Source organism: Tiliqua scincoides, chromosome 3 (genome assembly GCF_035046505.1).
Source record: "Tiliqua scincoides isolate rTilSci1 chromosome 3, rTilSci1.hap2, whole genome shotgun sequence".
In the NCBI taxonomy this organism is placed as follows: Eukaryota; Metazoa; Chordata; class Lepidosauria; order Squamata; family Scincidae; genus Tiliqua; species Tiliqua scincoides.
The window spans coordinates 197,908,872-197,927,162 of record NC_089823.1 but is presented as its reverse complement, the minus strand read 5'-3'; the positions used below and the strand labels follow the sequence as shown (position 1 = coordinate 197,927,162).

At 45.0% G+C, this 18,291-nt stretch overlaps 1 protein-coding gene across 1 annotated transcript in view; it reads left to right on the top strand.

Annotated features, from left to right (window-relative positions):
• The window catches only part of EPHB1 (EPH receptor B1), a 350,262-nt gene that overhangs the window by 105,384 nt on the left and 226,587 nt on the right, over positions 1-18,291 (top strand). Inside the window, exon 2 of the mRNA XM_066621865.1 lies at positions 15,734-15,798. Coding sequence (XP_066477962.1) covers positions 15,734-15,798 — 65 coding nt within the window. The remainder of the gene's footprint in view (positions 1-15,733; positions 15,799-18,291) is intronic.

Genomic DNA, 18,291 nt, shown 5'->3' with positions numbered 1-18,291 from the left:
ACCATGATAAAAAGGAATCAGCCTATAGGAAGACCTGCAGGTTGGCAAGAAACTTACTCAGCTTGGGAAGGAACCAATTCCTCCCTGCTCCCCCTTCCTTCCTCCTGAACTGATTTGTGTCTGGAACGTGAGAATAACATCACAGATGGAGATTCTGCTCCTCAAAGAGTATGTTCGTGCATTTTAATTGCTGGCATCTTTACTTGTTACTGGTGTAATTGTGAGTAGACTTTGTTTTTGTATTGATAATTAGGGAGTGGAACAGATGGTGGAAGCTTAGTTTAAAGTAATGTGTCCATTAAAGACAATCTACTGTATGCAGCTGAAGAGTCTTCACTTTCACAGACCCAAACCGCTTCTAGCAGTGCACAAGTCCTTGACAGGCTGGCTCAAGATTCGCTAGGGGCTGCATATTCAGAATAAGGGGTCTGCCATTTATCCCCCAGCATTGAAGGCAGGAGTCAAAGTTCCTGTAGCAGCTCACAGGCAAGCAGGCATCTGGAATGAGTTTCATTAAAGGGACTGGTTTTATGAGCCACATGTAACAACATAGAAAGAAAAGGTCTGCCCTAATTCTACTGAGTTCCCCAAGTGAACACTATATTTTCATGCAAGCAAAACTTCAACAGAGAGCAAATAGCTGAATTGTTTCCCTTCACTTCATTTCACTGTACCGGTTTATAATAGGCTCAAGATTTACCCCTCATTTCTTCATTTATTTAAAAGATTTATATTCTACCTTTCCAGGGGCTCAGGGCAGCTAACATGAATTCAGAATACAACACAAATCAGTAAATTAGGGAACATAATGATATACATAATGATAAAATTCAAGCAATTAATCAATACACTTTCAAAATCATCAGCGCACAAACCCCATTAATTGCACAGCAGCACAGAGCAGATTGTAATTAAAAATGGCAGTATAAACTACTAAAATCAAGCACCCAAAATAAAATGGAGGAATAAAAACAGTGGAACAGCAGTGTTAAAGCTGCAAGAATAAAAAACAGCTCATCCTCCCAAATGTTTCACTTACCCTCAAAATGAAAGAAAACAGTCTTCAGTTCCTGCTAGAGTGCCTCTAATTCTGTGCTTAACTCATAGAGGAGGGAGTTCCATGGCTGCGGGGCTGCCACAGAACAGACCCTGCTTCTTGTCACCGCTTGTCTTGTTTCTGTTAAAGGCAAATCACTTCCTGATCATATGATTCATTTACTTTTAGTTATGGGCAGCCCAGTCCTACTCAACTTCTTGCACGGTGATGCAGGTGTGTTAATGTGGTGCACACTGAATCCCATGGGCAGCTTTGGTTTTTGGAGGCCTCCTCAGGATAGGGAACATTTGTTCTCTAGCTCTGGGGTAAACCTGCACCGGTCTGCTGGGTCTACTCAGATCTGCACCAGCTCTGTAACTGGCACAAGTCTGCATGGACTCAGGGGTGTGAGGCCAGGAAGGTGGATGGGATATCCATGTGCACCATTGCTGCTGATACTGTTCCCTTCTTGGCCCCAATATGCCCTCCTCCCTGCTCCATCTCTTCTCCATTCGTCCCCCTCCCTGCCTCCCCCCATCCCCTGCACTAGCTCACCACTGCCGGTGATGACCCTGCTCTGCGGGTGCATGGATCTGGCTGCTTGTCACTTGAGACAGTGGCCAGGCTGTGCCAAAAGGCTTATCACATTTTGTGACAACCACATAGGGCCTTACACTGCTGGAACTAGCCTGAGGTCCAAATAGGATTGGGCAGTAAGTGAATACTAAAGTTCAGTGCAAAGGACCTGCATGGAGACTTACAATTAGAAAAAGGGCAAGTTGAAACAATATAACACTATGAATAAAACAATAAGCTGCAGCAAGAATTGCACAAAATCCATGAAAAGCATAAAAGCAGCAACTTTAAAAAGATAGATAAAAACAATTATCTTGGGGTAGAATTGCTAAGAAGAGTAAGAAAAGAAGGAACCATTCTCTAGATCTTCAATATAAAGATTGGAATATCCTGGATGAAATCTTTTCCCTCTTATGTTGCCTGTCAGCCTTGCTCTTCCACCTTGGGATGGTTGGTTGGCAACCTTCAGTCTCGAAAGACTATGGTATAAGCCTGCAGCACCCAGTATTCCCAGGCGGTCTCCCATCCAAGTACTAACCAGGCCTGACCCTGCTTAGCTTCTAAGATCAGACGGGATTGGGCATGTGCAGGGTCTCTTTTAATTTCTGCGTCCTGCTATTTGTTCAGCAGTTGCACATTTTACGATGTGTAGGATTTAGGAATAAACAACTAGGAGAATTGCAAAGGATGCTAAAATGTCAGTCCCTACACTGATGATATTGGTTTTTTGAAGTAATTCATGTCCTGATAAAGTCTCCAGGAGTGGGCGGATAAAGGCAGAGGGAAGGTGGACAGTATGATGTCTTCATTATATGACATTCTTCAGAGAAACTCTGAACAAGCGCTTCTGCCTTCTGGATTGCAGGGCTCCTGGCCCATTTTAGTAGCAGGGGATGGATAGAGATGACAATCCATTTTCATGACCCGAACTTCCAAAGGTTTTCTCCCTAAAGGGTATGGGCAGGTGGTGGGTGGCTATCATCTGAGAACTGAAACTCATAGAGAAGCAGGAATATCATTCTTGTTGGTAACATGTTGAAGGCATGGTTACATCCAGTTTGGGAAGAGGTATGTGGTGAAACATTAGATGAAAGGGGCATTTTAAACTCAGAAACATTTTTGATGGAATGTGAAGGGTTTCACTTTAGTGCTTTGTTCTTTCCTCTTGCACTTATGCTCAATAGCCCGTCTAGCACAAAATAGTAATATTAATTTGCAGTCAGTACTGGGAGTATTTTGTGGTATTTATTGCTCATTGGTAGACCTCCTGATTTGCACTGAGAAGGCCCCAGGCTTAAACCCTCGCTTTGCAAGGTAGAAGGGGAAAACAGGGCCGGTCCACCCATGAGTCCAACAGAAGTGGTCAGTTGGTGGTAGGCACCCATCTCTGTCTACCTTCTTGCCTCCACTGCTCCTCCTTCTTCTTCCGCCCTCTGGATTGGAAAAGGAGAGGGGGGACATAGGTGGAGAGGAAGAGAGGTCTAAGCTAGAACATTGCAGAGTGGGACAAGCAGAGACTGGCACCTCAGTGGATAAAGGGGATCATACTTGGCATGCTGCCTCAGGCATCAGAAGGTCTTGGGCTGGCTCTCCTGGGAAAGGACCCTGTCCAAAGCCCTGGAGAGTGATTACCAGTCAGTGTAAATAGTACTGATGTAAGTGGATCAGCAGTCTGACAGAACGAGGCAGTTTCATGTGTTCTAAGGAAGTATTATGGAATTGCGACTTTCTCCATCTAGTCAGAGCCTGCCTTTGCAGAGGATCATCAAAGGCATGGATGCCCTTCTGTTCCCCCTCAAGCATTCCCCGAATGTGTGGGGGGAGGAATGACTGAAGTGAGCATGTCGCTTCTACACATTTAAGACTTTCCCCCACTTCTCACACTAATTGCACCTTTGAGAGCACTAATGCTTTTGTGCATTTTGTGCACAGGTGTGAATATTGTTTGTGTGGGACTGAATACTGGTTTAATGTTGGTGCTGCAGATGCAGGAAATGAAAATGCTGTTGCGTGGCTGTACTCAACTGCCCTATGCGAACATATGGTGTTTCATCAATGAAAAAGTCTGACTAGTTGTAAACAGAAATAGTGGGTTTTTTTTTTTTAATGCTGTGAAGAGATTGTGTGGGAGGTTATGTGTGGGTGACTTGCAGAGATGGTGGAGAAGGTTTTCCGAGAGGCTGAATACATTTATTTGAAGAGCATGTCACTGATTTCTGCAGAAATCTATAAATGGAATTATATATATATATATATATATATATATATATATATATATATATATATATATATATATATATTTATGTTATGTTATGTTATGTTATGTTGTTGTGTGTGTCTGGATGTTTTGTGCATGCTCCTTTCTTCTTCATTTTAGAAACATGTGTTAGTGATGACCTTTCAGCATGGGCTAATGTTTTCTAATTATGCTGCTGACTCCCGAGTGGGTGCCAAATCCCTCAAGGAGTTTAGTCAGCTAGATAACACAAACTTTTTCCTTGGGAAATTTTATTGTTTTTATCTTGGCTTTCATTGTGTTTGTAGTCATAATAGAAACACGGTCTCTGGCAGCACTTCAGCACAATAGACATTTTATGGAACAAGGAGATCTGCTGAGCTGGTGGTTCTTCAAGATTTTTAGTTCTCTCAGTATAGTACTTGAAATTTCCTCCTTTAAATCACTGCTTCTCCATTTACCTATCCGTGACTCTGATTGATCTCTATGTAAAAGTATAACACCTCCTTGGCTGAATGCTTGATAGGCTCTGAAGAAGCAAAACATCTTGTCTTCCAGCTGTTTGATCCTGTAGCCTTATTTCCTACCCTCCAGCTGTAGTTCTTGAATGCAATAATATAGGAACATAAGAAGAGCGCCACTGAATCAGGCCAAAAGGCCATCTAGTACAGCTTCCTGTGTCTCACAGTGGCCCACCAGATGCCTCAGGGGGCACACAAGAGAACAAGAGACCTGCATCCTGTTGCCACTCCCTTGCACCTGGCATTCTGAGATAGCCTACTTCTAAAATCAGGAGGTTGAACATACCCATCACAGTTTGTAACCGGTGATGGACTTTTTTTCTAGAAATCTGTCCAGTCTCCTTTTAAAGGCATGTAGTCCAGTGCCACCACCACATCCTGTGGCAAGGAGTTCCATAGACTAATCACATGCTGGGTAAAGAAATATTTTCTTTTGTCTGTTCTAACCCGCTGGGCCCTCAATTTTAGTGGATTTGCTCTTGTTCTGGTGTTGTGTGAGAGAGAAAAGAACATCCCTCTATCCAGTGGTGGGATTCAGCAGGTTCTCACCTATTCTATAGAACCCCTACCTAATCCAGCTGTTGGTTCTAAGAACCGTTTGCTGGCTAGGGAGCTCGCGCCTTGAAATGTCAGGGCTAACCCTCCTGGGGGCAGCAGCCGTGCAGGGCCAACCTGTCCTGGGGGAAAGGGGGTCGCTCCCAGTGGGTGCCGAGGCTGCTGGGGCTGAAGGGGCAAGCCAGACGTGGCCAACTGGAGTCTCCCGTGATGCGGCTGCCGCTCACCAGCCCTTGTGAGCTCGCTTTCGCAGCTCCTGCGAAAGGGCGCGAATGGCCAGCGCACCCGCAGATGCAGTCTGCTGACGAGGGTGAGAGAAGCAGCCCAGCTGCCCTCCCCACGCCTCCCCTCCCTGGCTGAGCTGGCCGACTGGTGAGTAGACTGCTCCTCCGCCTGGAGGCTCCTTGGGCTCAGCTCTCCTGGTGTGTCAGGGGCACAGGCGGGACAAAGAGGAGGGCGCCGGAGCAGCTCCTGCCCAAAGAGTTCAGTTGGTCTTACTCCCAGGAAAGTGTGGATAGGATTGCAGCCTTTGACCAGAATCCTATGCATATCTACTCAGAAGTAAATCTCATTATAGCCAATGGGGCTTATTCCCAGGAAAGTGGAAGTAGGATTGCAGCCTTAGGGCACAATCCTATGCATGTCTACTCAGAAGTAAGTCCTATTGTGCTCAGTGAGGCTTTCTTCTAGCACCTGTGCAGTCACAATGCAGCCCTGAGGTAAGGGAACAAATGTTTCCTGCCCCCCACCACAGGATGCAGTGCATGTGCTATTGGTATAGCTGCACTGGCACTGGAAAATTGGATAGGATTAGGTCCCAAGTCCTCTTAACTGTAACTTTTCAGCACCAAGTCCTGGAGGTCTCCTTGTGACAAGGGAATGTTTGTTCCCTTACCTCGGGACTGCAATGTGGCTGCATTGGCTCTGGAAAGTTGGATAGCCCTTAGGCTGCAATCCTACTCACACCTGGGAAGCAAGCCCAATTGACTATAGAATGTGATTTACTCCTGTGTAGGCTTGCATAGGAATGGGCTGCTATTCCCAGGTAAGTGTGCTGAGGATGGTACAGTTAGCATTGCTCCTTCTTTAGCAGAAAAGTTCCTTTAGGTTATTCCCCCCCCCCCCCAATGCAAGTGAAATGGCAGGCTGACTAGAAATTGAAGATTTTTTGAACAAGTTTGCAAATTGGGTTTAGGTCTTATCACCTAATGAAGAAGAACTGGAGAAGCACTGGGAAGAACTTGTGATCAGGGTGAACCTCAATACCTGCAAGGCTTGTTACATGTTCATTTTTAGGCTGGGTTGTGGGTGCTTGGGCACCTACACAGCTGCAATACTTTCGAAGGACTGTGGTGGGGAGGTTCTGCCTCACCTGCCTCCCCACTCACTGCAGGCCCCTGCTTTGCACTCCCTGGTCAGTAGCAGCCCTCAAACTTGTGGGAGACTCGCCACTAGAGTAGACCAAAGTGATGGGTATCTGCTGTTGCCTGTCGGAAAGCAACCTAGAAGAACAGTCCCCTCATAGTACTTTTTTGCTCATTAATGAAACTGTAGGCTGCCATTCTCTCTCAAATCCTGGAAGTCAACAACTCTCCTTGAACTTGTTGGGCTTCTGAATAGACGTGCATTGGATTGCAGAGTTGGAAGTTGGAGGGGGAAGCTTTAGAGTTCACTGGAATTCTTTTTGGGGCTGGGTGGTAAAAGCAATAGAGCAGCATTTCTCAACCAGTAGTACTCATACCACCAGTGGTACTTGAGGTGGTGCCCAGTGGTAGTCATGGCAGGACCCCCCCCCCCAGACCTCCACTGCCTGGCAGTGAGACCAGCAGTACGATGCAACAAACAGTGGTAGGAGGCTCAGTTCTGCTTTTCTTGCACTCAAAAAAGCCCTCCCATCTACCCTGGTAGCCCAATCCTCTGCATGTCTACTCAGAAGTAAGTTCCATTATAGTCAATGGGACTTACTACCAGGAAAAAGTGGATAGGATTGAAGCCTGAGCCTCTTACCGTGGTTTGTTGCATCATGTCTGGCCTCTTAGTATGGAAATAACTGGTGATAAAGTCATTCCAGTTACTGCCAGTTGTACTTCCCAGAGGTGGGCCATGCAAAATGGTACAGCGGGCGAGAGGCAGATGCTGAGGAATGCTGTAATAGAACAAAAAAGAAGGGGAGATGTAAAGATGTTACTATGCTGTTGTTGCTTTTGGTTGATGTTGAGGTGTCAGACTATGTGCTCAGTGCACTTTTGCTGACCAGATGTTCACCACTAAAAGTGAACCAGATCCTTGAGAGGATTGACTGCTCTGGTAAAAATCACCAAGTTCCCACTGAGAAGGAAGGTGGCCCAGCTCAAAGCCCAGTGCAGCAAGTTGGTTTGTGCAGATGTGAAGGTGCTATGCTGCTGTGGTGTCTCCAGAGGTTGGTAACCTGGAGCCCTGGCAGTTCCCACCTCCTCTTCTTGGTGCCTTCCTGATTTCATTATACAACTGCCTTGAGAATTCAAGAAAAAATGTCCATTTGAAGTGTGCATTTCAGCCGCATGTTTATCCTCCTTGGAAACTAGTGGCCAGTGGCCTGTAAGTATGACTATAGAGGACAGAATTGCAGCCTTGCAATTTGGATTTAAACATTGGGTTAAAGTTACAGTAACTTGGGTAAAGTTACAGTGCAAACCTATGACTGTCTACTCAGAAGTAAGTCCCATTATGTTCAATGGGACTTACTCCCAGGAAAGTGTGTACTGTACAGTATAGGAGTGCAGCCATAGTCTTTCAACTATGCTGTCCTTTGCGGCAGACAATTGAAGCTGAGTTGCTCATTGCTCATTAGGACATAGAACCTGTTGTTAATTTATTTGAATCCCACCACTGCCTCTATCCACTCTATCCATCCCCTGCACAATTTTGTTATTTCTCAGTTATGTCCTCCCTCAGGCACCTTTTTTTCTAGACTTAAGAGCCCCAAATGCTGTAGCCTTTCCTTATAAGGGAGGTGCTCCAGCCCAATAATCATTTTGGTCTCTCTTTTCTACACTTTTTCTTTTGCACCTTGCATTGGTTCAGTTCCTAATTTCTTGCTTAGAGGTTCAGGGTGTTGGTGATTAGTAGATAACATGTTGAACTTTATAGATTTTTGTATCCCTATAGCAGTGGCACAAGATTATGTGTCTTGCGAAATAGGTGAAAATAACTTTGTTAGCATGCTGAATTTTGATGTTAATGCTGAAAGTGATGTAGCAAATTACACAAACAAATGGATATGCAAGCGTCTTTTACCACACTAAAGCAAAACAAAAAAAAGTTAAGGACCAATTTAAAATTGGCTCTAGGCATTGTATATGTGTGTGCAAGTATTTGTCAGGGTGTCACCGATGATTTGTTTTGATTTATTAAAAATATGCTTAACTTGCTTTTAGAACAAACAAAAAAAAACATTCCAAGGCAGCTCACAGTTTTGAAATCCAGATCCAGAGTAAAGCAATGAATAAAACAAAATGTCACAGCAAAACAGAAACAGGAACAAACAGGGCATTTCTTCAAATTCAAAGGGTCCCCAAGGCCCTTTAGAAAAGCACAGCCATGGCCTGTCAGACAAGAGAGCGAGTGGAGAGAATTTTACTGTGGAAGTCTTCTTTGGGGCACATTTAGTAGATGCCCGCAACAGCCAGGCAGACACTTCATGTGGCAATGCCACTCATGCTACTGAGAACTAGTTTTGGCATAATGGAGAAAAACCAACATTACATACATCCTTCGGATATAAATTAGCTGCTACCTTGAAAGAAAAAGATATTAGAGAGGACTCTTTCTGAGTGCATCAGTGCATTACATCCCTTCAACAAAGCAGGAAGTGTTAGTGATTCTAATTAAAGTGTTAGGAAACAGAGTATTAAGAGAAACAGAATAGATGGGATGGAGAAAAACTGGAGGGAAATTGAGGATGGGGAAAGAAGGCAGGGGAAAGGGCATTAAGCATCTAGCAGCTACAAAGGAGATGAAAGAGCTGAGAGTAAAAGAGCAAGACATAGAATAGGAATGGAGTTGGCTGTGGAGCTTCTTGTCTGATTAATGATGCTCAGGCTGCGATCCATTGTAATCCCCTCATTAGCAGGCTGAGAAAAGTAATTTTACGCTGGCCCCTGACCATCTTTCCCACTGCTGATCTTCCCTCACCAGTGATTGATTGTCATGACAGATTCCGTGTTGTACAGATACACACTCAGGGCCAAGGTAGCACCTTGGTTGATACAGAATTTTGTGTCCCTTATGGAAAAGCGCAGTATATAGATCAGCCAGTTGACCACCATTCTAAGCCTTTGTGGTGGGTTTATAATTGTAGCAGGAACTAGTGTTGGGGAGGTGCATTTGACTGGAAGAGTATCAGCACAAGCCTATGCATGTCTGTTCTGAAGTAAGTCCCATTGAATTCAGTGGGACTTACTCCCAGGTACGTGGCAATAGGATTGCAGCCTATGAGGCATTTTTTGAGTAGGTATAGCGCCATGAAGACCAGCGCATTGTACAAGAGCCCCCCCTTTTAAGTAGCTTTGAGTCAAAATCAGTTTAGTTACCCTTCTGGAGTTGAAAAATTCACTTTCATTTTTACGTAGTATTTGAAATACAAAAATAAATGTTTATACCTAAAAAGATGATGATTCTGTGATTGGTTCAGGGCTGCAGAGGGCATCTGATATGCAGGCGGAGCTCTTGCACTTGCAAATTTTCTCTCATTTCAATGGAGGCAGCAGATCCTTGTCCACATTTCTCTGTGCTCAATTATCTGTCGCCTCCATCAAAATGAATGAAGCAGTCCACATGTGCAAGTTTTGGTGCCTCTTGTTTGTATTCATATGAAAACATCTAATTGGATTGCTTTAGTTGTATAGTCCTTTGAGGCTTGATGCTCCTCTGAGTTTTCTCTTTCTTCCTGCTGGTTTAGTTTAGTCATCAGTGAGCCAGGTGAATGGTTGCCACAGTGCTGGAGCAGCAGGGCCACTTGACCCACACTGTACCCAGTGCTGGGAAGGAGCAGGCAAGAAGTCTTGAGAATTCTGCAAGCCCCATGGTGGAGTTTCAAGCCCGGGAGGGGGGGATAGAATTCGGTGTGCACCAGCACTGCCAATTCTGCCCATCTGGGTCCGATCTGCCCTGTCTCTGCTTTTGTCTGCACTGTTACACCCTCTCTCCACCCTTTTCCCTGCTTTGCACTGCCCAGCAGGGGCTTACCTGTGCCATTGGGCCCTCTGTCTGGATCCAGTACCATCAGGTGAGTGCCAGCCTTCCCACTGGCACTTCTTATGCCCAGGGTGTCACAGATTGCTTTACGGCACTTTTGTGACACCAAAGGCTGGTGCAGCAGCCAGTGTGCCAGTGTTACTCAAAGATTGGATTGTGCCATCAGTTTCTAATTTGAAATGGATACAAAAAAAATTATGATAACAAGACTCCTGAACTTTTTCAAAACCAATTCCAAGTAAGCCTTATTTAGAAATCCTAATTATTGACAAACTGCTTCTCAGTGTTCAGGAATCTGACATTACTTTCATACAGGAGCTTTGTGACACTGACTTCTTTTCTCAGGCTTGGCGGGGGTTAAATTGAATTAACTTTTTCGTGAGCCAAGGCAGGTTCATTAAGCGTGCTCAAGGTGAAGCTGTGGAAAATAAAATGGAAATTGGAACACTCAACTTCCATTAAAGAAAAAAGAAAACTCTACAACTGGACTTCACGTGTCTGAGACTAGAGAGAAGAGTTTTCATAGTGGAGTCAGTATCTTCTGCACACTTAAACCTAGAACTTTTTCCGGGGGGGGGGGGATATGCCAGACAGTATATTAGAGCCTAGATTTGCCAACTTTTACTGACTTTACTTACACCCATGCCTTAACAACAGCCGTGCAAAAATTCATCCATGCCAAAAAGCTTCACCCTTTTAATTTCCGTGTTTCAGGCTGTATTTTAAGGTGCAGGAGCAAGGCCAATGAAAGAGTTGGTAACCCTGTTTATGTCGCCTCTTTTAACTGAAAGAGAGAGACCGTCTTCCCTCACAATGAAGTTTCAGTCGCCTGGGAGAGAACCTCTCTGCCTAATGCTCTACAGATGTTCTGTGCAGAGCCCTGGAGCAAAGGGCACTCTAATTGACTACAGGTGTGACCTGTGACCAGGTAACATCCTCCCCTGCCTCAGAGAGGCTTACCAGAGGTCAGGTTCTAATCCACCATCTTCAGAAGCTTTTATCCATCATAAATGAGTGGCGCTGAGGAGGCTGAACAGACTGAAGGGAAGAAGAAAAGGAGAAAACAGTGCGGTAATAGAACCAGGCATTCATTTGTCATGTTAGAGCAAAGCTGTGTGACAAGCTGTGGCTGCGAACACTAATCCCCCTTGTGTATTACAGTCATGCACCGCAGCACAGATAAGGAAGCTGAGCTCTGAAGAAGTCAACACCAACCTCTTCCTTCGCATGACAGGGGATGATGGGAAAAACATATTTGTTCAACGAGGACATTTCCCCCTCAATTTTCTGGGTTTTTTTTCCTCCCCTCGAACCGCACGAGTCAACTCTTTCAAACAACACCAGCTACTGCCAAGTCTGGAGTCTGCAAAGTGTGGCTTGCAGAGGGAGGAAGCACCTTGCCGGCGTTTACATTCCAGTGTCAGTGCTGAGCCAGGAACAGTCCTCTAGGGAAGCGACTCAGAAGCATGCTGGACTGGCGGGCAGGAAGGGAAGATGGAGGGGAAATCTCTTTCCACATAAACAATTGTTCTTTTTTTAAAGACCATCCCTATAATTGTACACAGCCAATTGACTTTGAAAAGGAAGTGATGAACATGATGATGGGTAAATGGAGCAGATTCGCTAGTGCAGAACCATGGACTCTTGATTGCTCCCTGTCTCAGAAGGACACAGGGAGGGATCATGGTGCAGCAGTAGAGCTCATGTTTTGCATGCAAAAGGAACCTAGGTCAACCCCCCCCCCACCAGTATATTAAGTGTAATACATCTTGCATTTCCAGGCAGAGCTAGGAACAGGGCCAGTCAAAGACCTCCTAATGCCTGAGGTGGCATGACAAATGCTTCCCCCATACTCAAAGATGCGCCAGCCTCTGCTTCTCCCATTCTCCAAGGTTCTAGCTCAGCATTCTCCTCCCTCTCCTCTTCATCTCTGTCTCCCTGTTTCTTTCCCAGTCCAAGGCTTAGAAAGGGGAGCGGTGGAGGCAGGTCAGCAGAGATGGGTGCCCCCTCTCAACCTGCTGCCTGAAACAACTGCTTCAGTTGGCCCAGTGGCACAGCTAATGAACATGTAGCCCGGTGCGGAGCTCAAAATGATGCCCGGAAGTGATGTCACAACCGGAAGTGATGTCACACCTGGGCTTTTTAAAAAGTGCAAATTGGGGGGAAACTTGCTTCCTCCCTCCAGCGGTTCACCACCCACTTGATCTGCCACCTCCCCCCAGCCAGTGGCATAGCTAAGGCATCTATATGCTACCTGGGATCAAAGAAGATTTTGTAGCCCCTCTCTCCATGACAAAATCAAATTTAATTAAGTAAATAAATAAAAAGTGTGCCCCTTATTGGTTAGAGAGACTGTGCTGGGGTGAAGAGGGACATTCTTTCCATGCTAAATATAAGAGGAGCCTCACTTGAAAAGTGCCTCTTTACCAGTTAGGAGGAGTAACTGTATTATAACACATGGAAATGAGAACTGATGCATATTAATACCTTATTGGTTCCACACTGTGTCATAATAACATCTCATTGGCTGTCAGAACAACCAATCTCATAGGTCAGTTTTGAGTTAAAGAAATCCATTTTGTTCCATAAGGCATTTGTGTTTTCATTTTCTGGTTAATTGGCCATAACTTTTGATATAATACAGATATTCCAATGGGGTTTGGTTCATTGTATTCTGCATTAAATTACCTTTCCAATGATTTATAACAAGATGGTATTTTTCGTACATACCAATTTTTTTTTTTTTCAAAATTTTGGCCACTAGTGTCAAGCTCAGCTTGTTGCCCTGCTAAAGCTTGTTGTCCAGTGCCATTGCTACCCCCTGCACCCCCTAGCTATGCCACTGAGTTGGTCTCATGGATGGACTAGCCCTGGCTGAGAAAGATACCAGTTTGAAATTTAAGAGAAGTGCTACTAGTCTGTACTAGTTGGATCAGTACTCTGGTACCATCTGAGGCAGCTTTCTGTGATCATGGTTCTTCTGCTATTCCTTGTGCATATGGGGTTCATATGGATAAAGAGCTACACAGGACCTACTTGCTAGTAACTGCCCAAGCCTGCTTTAGCAAGCAGGGACACTTCTTCAGTTAGAGGCATTTGCAGAGAAGGGTCTTGTAGATATATGAAACTGCAGACTGGATTCCTACCATGGAAGCTGGTATGATACGAAAACACTTATTCAGTTTGCTATGCAAACAAGTGCATTTTTGAATAGTGATATATAAGTAATGTTCCATCATAACACATCTGTATTGTTTCAAGAAGTTCTCAAAGATCATTTACTGTACTGCAACAAAGGACATATTAAAGTTAGGATTTCATGAGTGAATTCATCCAGTGCATTCAATCTCTGCAAGAAAAATGGCATCTCTGGACAGTTTTGCAGGGATACCTCCCTTATCTACATTGCAGATGTCACTCATTATGGATAGACTGCTCAGAGTATGTAGGGGACGGGGGTGCAATGTGAGTGTGCAAGCAGCTTGTATTGTTGTTCTGTTTTCTCTGCAGCAGACAGCAATCGCTGCATGTTTGATTGGAAGGTTGTTGTGAAGTTGGTTGTTGTAAATGCCCAAGGGAGGATGTTCCATGGCCTTGTTAGGTGGCTTGATCCATTATATTGGCCATGCTGCTTCAGCGCTCCCAACACCTGCCAAAAACCCCTTGGCTTTGTTCTGTGCTCAGAGTATCTGATAATGAGTACTTGTGCTTCCCTCTCCATTACCACTTAAATGTTTTCATCCTTTTTGGTATAGGCACTGACATGCCAGGCCGGCCTGTCAAAAGCCAGTCTGGTAGCATCCTCTCTGTGAGAGATAACATGAACAATTCAGACAGGGGCTTTCCTGAATGCTGAGTCATGGTCTTGGGGTCAAGCTAAGCGAGACACAAATGTGTTATCACATTTCTGTCCCTCTACCCCCCATTCATTTAAATAGCAGTTGTGGATCTCTCAGTTTAGACTGGGACTGGGACTGGGACTGGGACTGTGATGCAGCAGAAGAGAGGCAACTCTTTCCCCTGCATCTCACCCCTCCCTCAGGCTAGTGTTTGCCATGGGAGGGAAGCTGTTGTTTATGCCAACATATTTTTTCTCCTGGGCAAATAGCTGGGGTTGGGGGAGGACAAGTTCTGGACTATTGTGGGTTCCTGACCATTGCAGGTGCAGTTACTTGAGGCTGAAGAATAAATCACCCATGAAGAGGGGAATGTGTAGAAGCCAGGGCAGAGTGGTGGCACAAATGGCTGGGGATACAACTGAGTAGGGGGGGCTTATGCAACCCGGGGTGGGTGAAAGGCAACCCGCGGTGGGTGAAAGGAACCAAGCAAATGGGAAAGCAGCAGAATGAAGGGCAGTTGAGTTGGATGATGGTTTCTGATGAGATGTGTTGTTTGAATGGTGTGAGTGTGTACATAGTTGGGCGGCAATGATTTCATGGTTTGAAATTCTGCCTTGGGGCAAAAGGTGGTGACTCTGAGCACTCAGATATCTAGGGCCGTAAGGAAGAAAGGAGCAATAAATGTTCAGCACAGAGAAGGAAGGAACTGCTTGACCAGACAGACGTTGGTGACAAATGAAATTTCCTTTCCCAGTCACATTTGGTGGAATCACAGCAGACTAGCAACTTAATCTGTTGAAAACAAATAAATAAAACCTGGAGAATTTTTCCCCATCTGTCTGTCTATGTTTTCGGTGTTGCTATTATTGTTACCCTTAAAAGAGGGAGATTGGAAAAATATTAACAGTATTACAACTCTTCTGTGCTTTCCAAAAAAAGCATACACACAAACAAAATCTTCCCTTAAAAATGGAAATCAGTGAACGTAGTCATAATAGAACTGTTTCAAAATTCATGTTGCTAAGTTTTTTTCAGAATGGGTAATATCAGGGCCGGCTTGACTGAAGTGATCTGTCTTGTCTTGCAACTTGTTGGTGCAAGGTCCTCTGCATCAGTGCAACAGCCAATACACTTACATGCTTCCAGACTGCTGGTGCAAATTGCCAGAAGTGTGGCATGCATACTGGCAGTTCCCAGAGGCTGTGCTGTGTTAATAAGTTGGTGGCAGGAGCTTTGGGGGCATTCTGGGGCAGAGGGGATGGCAGGGTAGGGAGCAAGCTGGAGAGGGTAAATCTTGGCAGCAATGGTGCGTGCTGAATCCTATCCCCCATTTTTCAACCTGTCCTGCCCCCTTTCTCTCCCCTTCCAAAATCATTGGCATGGTCTGAGGAGACCCATAGGTGGCCAGGAGGCTTATCCAGAGGTAAATTGAAAAGTTTGTTGCTTATCTCTGGTTGGCCTTCTGATTGCCTCCTCCCCCCCCCCCATAGCATGCAGAGCACACTTTGTTGGCAGAGCCGCATGCAATAGCGTGGTGGGGGATAGAATTGGGTTATAAATCTTTCACTGCTACTTTGAAGTAAAAAGGAAAAGAAAAAAGTGAGGTGATCCAACCATCCATCTCCCATGTCATATTCATTTTGACCCCGGAGATGGCTTTGTAGGCCAAACTTCATATGCAGTTTTGTTCAGATTTCCAACTGCTTAGTAACTCGTTCTTTTTATGTACTTTCAGAAAACCTAATGGATACTCGCACGGCCACAGCTGAACTCGGTTGGACAGCAAACCCTCCCTCAGGGGTAAGAAGGTCTTAACTGCTTGATACTTTCACTGATTGTTTGAAAGCATTTTCATGCATATGGCTACTAAACGAGAGAGTGTGGATGTACTATAATAGGTGGGATGTTTTTCACTGAGTGATACATTTTTTTGAGAAGCGACCATATGATTTTGGGGTTGGTTTACTATTATTTTTATTTTAAGACAGGGGGTTGGTGATGATATTGAAACATCTCAAATGACAGAGATGATGGAAATCTGATTCATGGCTCATAGTCATCAGAAGTGTAAATCTCATTTTTCCTCTTTGACCAAAAGTTGAGAATTAAAAGAAATCCCACTTGCTTGGTGAATTCCCAGGCAGTAAATAAGTCACTCCTGCAGCAGGTTCCCAAGCCATGCATAGCAGCGGCAGTAAGTGAATGACACATCATTTTGCCTGCCATTATTGCGATACATTGCCATTTCCTGAGAGCGACTCTGTTGCGGCAGGTGTGCCACCCCCTTTCCGAACCTACTTCTTGACACAGTGGAGGCAGGCTGGGCATTGCCTATTATGTTTTCACTCAACTCCAACACAGTGATCTTTCTCTGTTGTAGGAAGTGTGCTCTGCTAAGTGTTCATTCCCCCCTGTGTGGTTGTTTTGCCTACTCGTGCTCAGATGGCAGCAGCCCCCGTGGTTTCCACTTTCTGGTGACACACAGCTCATTGCTGGGAAGAAGTTGGCCTGTGCAAACAGATGATTTACACTTCTTTTCCATGCCATCCTTTGCATTTGTACTCCAAATCACATTATGCAGCGGTGAGTCAGACCCTGCCAGTGTTTTAAGCATGCAGACAAATATGCTTCAGCAGGGAACAGCACATGCTCATCACAGTACAGCTTGGGTCTCTGAGGGAATTCCCTCACTCGTATTGTCATGTGAGGAAGTTCTAATTCAGAATGGGGAGAAGGCCTCTTTGTATATATGTGTGTGTGTTGGGAAGTAGTCGAAACCAGATTAGTCAGAGAGATGGAATAGGGAGAATGGAAAAGGGGGCAGCAGTGTTTGTGGAGGAGAATGTGGGATAGGCAAAAGGATGGAATGTGGGATGCAAGAACATCACAAGGAAGGAGAGCCAAGAAGACAAGAAATGGAGGCTGTCAGGTGAGTGAAGTGGGAAGAAAGCAGCTTCTCTTGACCCAGGCTATTAGAGAGTTTTGTTCACAAGTGTAGAGCCTCTTCCAGTGTTCAGGTATGCACTTGTGGTAATGGCCTGCATGTGCCTGTATCACTTCAGAAGCATGGTGGAGTGTGTGGTGGGATGGATGTTCTTGGCAGAGTGGTCATAGAGAGGGAAGATGCACTGGAGCCTCTGCCTTACTAGAAGGTGTCATTTTGCAGCAATGGATGGAGGGGTTATGTTGGAACCACATGGTGCAAATGTGGCAGTGGGCAGTGTTGTTGCTGAGGTGATCTGAGGTTTGATTGACTAATGTAACCTTTCTAGTGATTACTAAAAGCCACCTGTGGTAACTGTATCAGCATCAGAGGGGAGGGGAGGGAAGCAAGGCGTGCACCTCAACATTCCTAGAGTGGTCATTCTGTGGGTGGTACCATGTTATGAGTGAGTGACTATGCTAGGAACATCTTAACCTGTCATTCCTTTTGGCCCTGGGGTGCAGACTCGCGCTTTAGGGATCAGATTCTGGGTAGAGTTCTGCATGGATTTGGGAGATGTTTAGGCAGCTCCTCTCAGCAATCCAGAAGGTATGTTTGTGCATTCTGAGGATAAGTCTGTGTTATTACTGATATGGGTAGACTCTCTATAAACCAAATGCTGTTGTTTTTCCTATGCCTTTTGTTCTGCAAAATTTGCCCTGACTGACTGCTTGCTTTTTCATGTCACTATCCATGTGGTGAGGATTCATTCTCTTTTGTGGTTTGCCATGTGCTTTTGGTGCGCTATCTCAGAATCAACTGCCTAGTATCAGTTGGCATGATATGCTACTATCAGTTTCAGACAGATATGTATTCCTTGGAGCTTAGCTGCTATCTCTCTCCCCAAAGAAATCAGCCAAGACTTGCCCCTTCTTCCCTAGCTGCTGCCACCCTCTCAGTGAGCTATGCACATATAAGTCAACGCTGAGTTCTCCCTCTTTCCTCCTTGTCTCTCTTGCACTCTCTACCTAAAGGATTATAATTAGAAAACATTAGCAGGCTCGGAGCAGCTTTCGTACCTGAACACCATTCATAATTGCACTCAGCAGTGCTCTTTGCTGGCTATTAATGTCACATCTATGAAGTAATGAGGAACAAACCACCTTCGGGCACTTAAAACATCGTCTTTATACAATAGGAGTATTTGAGGAATGGGGGCATAAAATAACCTGACTTGCATTCCCCTGACAGAGAAAGTGATCAACAAAGACAGAGACAGGTGCACGAGGTAAAGATCAGCTAGAAAGATGGTTGCTGGCTTAATAGGTAGGTTTAAACAGGTAATAGAGGGCTACCAGAGATGATTGTTT